Source organism: Abrus precatorius, unplaced genomic scaffold, assembly GCF_003935025.1.
Source record: "Abrus precatorius isolate BTA unplaced genomic scaffold, Abrus_2018 Scaffold8, whole genome shotgun sequence".
NCBI classification, from domain to species: Eukaryota; Viridiplantae; Streptophyta; class Magnoliopsida; order Fabales; family Fabaceae; genus Abrus; species Abrus precatorius.
The window spans coordinates 34,746,118-34,749,089 of record NW_020874428.1 but is presented as its reverse complement, the minus strand read 5'-3'; the positions used below and the strand labels follow the sequence as shown (position 1 = coordinate 34,749,089).

The following is a 2,972-nucleotide window of genomic DNA, read 5'->3' as shown; positions in this document are numbered from 1 at the left end:
ACAAAAAATAAATCACACAAGATTAACGAATATCACTGCCTTATAGAACAAGTATAATAATTATAGTGTGAAATTTTTGGAATTTACATAATACCTTACTTTTTAAATACAAGTTATATATAAAAAATGATAAAATGAATAATTAAAATTACTTACCCATAAAAATTAAACGAACATCAAAGGGAACCCCTACGGTAAATATTTTGTAGTTTCTTAGAGACCAAAACGATATGTTTCAATGCCCATATATATGCTTAAGATTTTTCACCACATAGAAATTCGAGATTGAGCAATGGATCCCCAAATGAAACAATGTAATGCAATAATAGAAACACGAAGCTGATATTCAACAAAGCGCAAATCATATAAATATTTCAAAATGTCGTAGAGAAGCATCTTTGCTGGTACTGATTGCCTAGGATTAAAACATACATGTTACAATCTCAATGAAAAACAAATGGTTTTACAATCAATAGCAAAACGAACAACAACAATTCCAATAAAAGAGAAGAGAGATAGAATGGCTCGACATCCTCTCATGTCGATTTTGACCATATATTCCTCAATCCATGCACCTGCAAAGCAAAGGCCGTGACATCCAATGAGACAAAGACAAAGTTCACGGGTAGAAAACAGGACCATATTACTAATAGGAAATGCAAATTATCACGCATCCATAATTCCATGTGATCTACGTGGTGTCCTGACAAAATTCATAATTATATACATATGGAAGCAGCTTCAAGAAAAAGGAAGAGACAAGAGTTTAATTAGAAAGTAGTAACTTTCCAGTTTAAAATGATATTAACTCGTAAACATACTTGACATTAATGAACTGTTTAGGAAGAAATTAATATAACAATAATATATAACTTATGTGTAAATATTGCTGCTACTCTGTTTGAAATGTTTTAATTAATTCAAGTACTGTTTCAATTGGAATAGATGGGAAAGTTATTGTCTTTTGGACCTTTCTCTTGCTTGTAACATAGTCAGATAATCTATAATCCTCTAAAAAGCCTATCCTATTATGATCATGATTTCATTAAAAACCTCAAGTTTCTGGGTTACAAGCTTAACAGTAGAAGCCAAGTACAAAACCATGCATGGTTTTAGCTACTTCAGAAAAGAAGCGACCTTGTATGGCCAATGATAGGAGAACTTAACGATTGAATATTAAATACTTCCAAGTAATTTCCAAGTGAAGATTCAAGTCTCATTAGGAGAAAACTGGGTAAGGATTTGTAGAAAGAAAGAAATTTTCCATCCATGTTAACAAAATAAACCAAAAAAATAGTAGAGGCATTTTTTGAATGTGAACTCAACTGGTTTAGAGGGAGCAAGTGTAGCCAGGAGGAGGACTCTTGCCACAAGCCACAAGGAGCTGAAGAGCAAGTGGGACATAAATGTTGAGGTTGAGAAGCTTGAGCTTAAGAGTGGTGCAAAGACACACAGCAGCTTCAAGCTCAACAAGCCCTTGAAGCACAGGACAGCACTGGTTGGCAACTGGGTCTCCAACACCAATGTGAACCAACCCACCAAGCAGATCCACACAAGCACCTAACTTGAGTGTGTCAATGGGGCATGTAGCCTGTGCAGGTGATTGGGGTGGTGGGCATGGACTATTCCCTCCCTTTCCTGGTGTACTTGGTGGGTTAAGAATTGGAGGAACTGTCACTGGAGGGAGTGGAATTGGTGGAAGTGTAATAGGTGGCTTCACAATGGGAGGCACAGTCACTGGTGGCTTCACAATGGGAGGCACAGTAATAGGAGGCAAAGTCACTGGTGGTGGCTTCACAATAATGGGTGGCAATAAAGGTGTTCTGGGTGGTACTGAAGGTGTCTTTGGTGTTGTAGGTGTCTTTGGTTTTTTACCAGGCTTGTGCTTAGTGGGTTTTCCACAATAACCACAACCAAGAATGGGCGTAACAGAGGAGATGAAGAGCATGCAAATGAAGAGGTAAGCATAGATCTTTGAGGACTCCATGCTTTTGGTTATGGTTATGGTGGCTATGGTTGAAGAGTAGTATAGTAAAGAATGAATAGCTGAGGGTGATATATAGGAATTGTAACGAGGAGAAGCAAACAAAAGGGGGTTGGAACAGATCACGTGAAGATGGGGCTATACTCAAAAGGCAGCTGCCAAGTTTTGCAAGCTGGCACCTTACAAGTGCAAGTGTGTGTGTACATGAATTTCTACATGCACCATAATTTTAGCTTTTAGACCATAACACACAACCTCTTCGTGCTGGGGTGCCTTCTTCTTCTTCTTAGATCACTGCATTTGCACTGTTGATGATGCACTTATTGCCTTCAATCAAAGCAAGTGTTTGAGGGAAAAGGAAACCATGTGAAAGGACAAAGCTTTGCCAACCCATACTGTATCCTTCATATTGGTTTAAAATATATTTTTAATTATTATTATTTTTAGACCACTTAACGTTGATCCACATTTTTTGTGATTATTTATTAAATTTAAATATAAGGTATAAATATTATTATTTTTAATAATTTGTTTTTTGTTTAAAATCAGTTTTGAAGAATAAAAATTATAATTTTAATGTTTATTTTCTTTATATTGCATTAATCTGTACCGAATACACCCACCAGCTTTTAAGATCAAATCTCGCCAAAAGTTAATGAACAGTTATTTTAGATAATCTACTCCAGTGATGGCATAACATCGTATTGCATAAATGGTCCACATTGGTCCTTTTAGACAGAGAAATGCTATATATATATAAAGAGGGGTGGGGAAAAAAAAAATTTAAAAGGTGTTTGTGGAAGATATTTTACGTGATTGAAAATTTATTCTATTACTTATAAAATTTGTTTTAAAAATAAATAACAATTTTTAAACATTAATTATTAATTGAGTATTTTTATTTATTTATTTATATATTTTTTTATTTTAAAAATATTACTGTGTTTTTTTATATTTACCTTTTTACAAATTTTGTCATTATGTTTTA

General features: G+C 34.4%; 1 protein-coding gene across 2 annotated transcripts; it reads right to left on the bottom strand.

Moving 5' to 3' along the window:
- Positions 1-349: 349 nt before the first annotated feature.
- LOC113846872 (36.4 kDa proline-rich protein) lies at positions 350-2,362 on the bottom strand. 2 transcript variants are annotated; one of them, XM_027475586.1, is made up of 3 exons: positions 1,757-2,353; positions 1,327-1,696; positions 445-575 (listed from the first exon to the last, which is right to left on the bottom strand). In XM_027475586.1, the coding sequence occupies exons 1-2, from the start codon at positions 1,985-1,987 to the stop codon at positions 1,331-1,333; spliced, it is 597 nt and encodes a 198-aa protein (XP_027331387.1). In that variant the 5' UTR covers positions 1,988-2,353; the 3' UTR covers positions 445-575; positions 1,327-1,330. The 2 variants fall into 2 exon arrangements, with proteins under 2 accessions (XP_027331386.1, XP_027331387.1); XM_027475585.1 differs by having other exon boundaries at positions 350-575; positions 1,327-2,362.
- Positions 2,363-2,972: the final 610 nt, after the last annotated feature.

What these genes read in the sequence shown, in the direction of transcription:
- LOC113846872 (XM_027475585.1), bottom strand. Translation starts at nt 1,987, where the DNA reads ATGGAGTCCTCAAAGATCTATGCTTACCTCTTCATTTGCATGCTCTTC.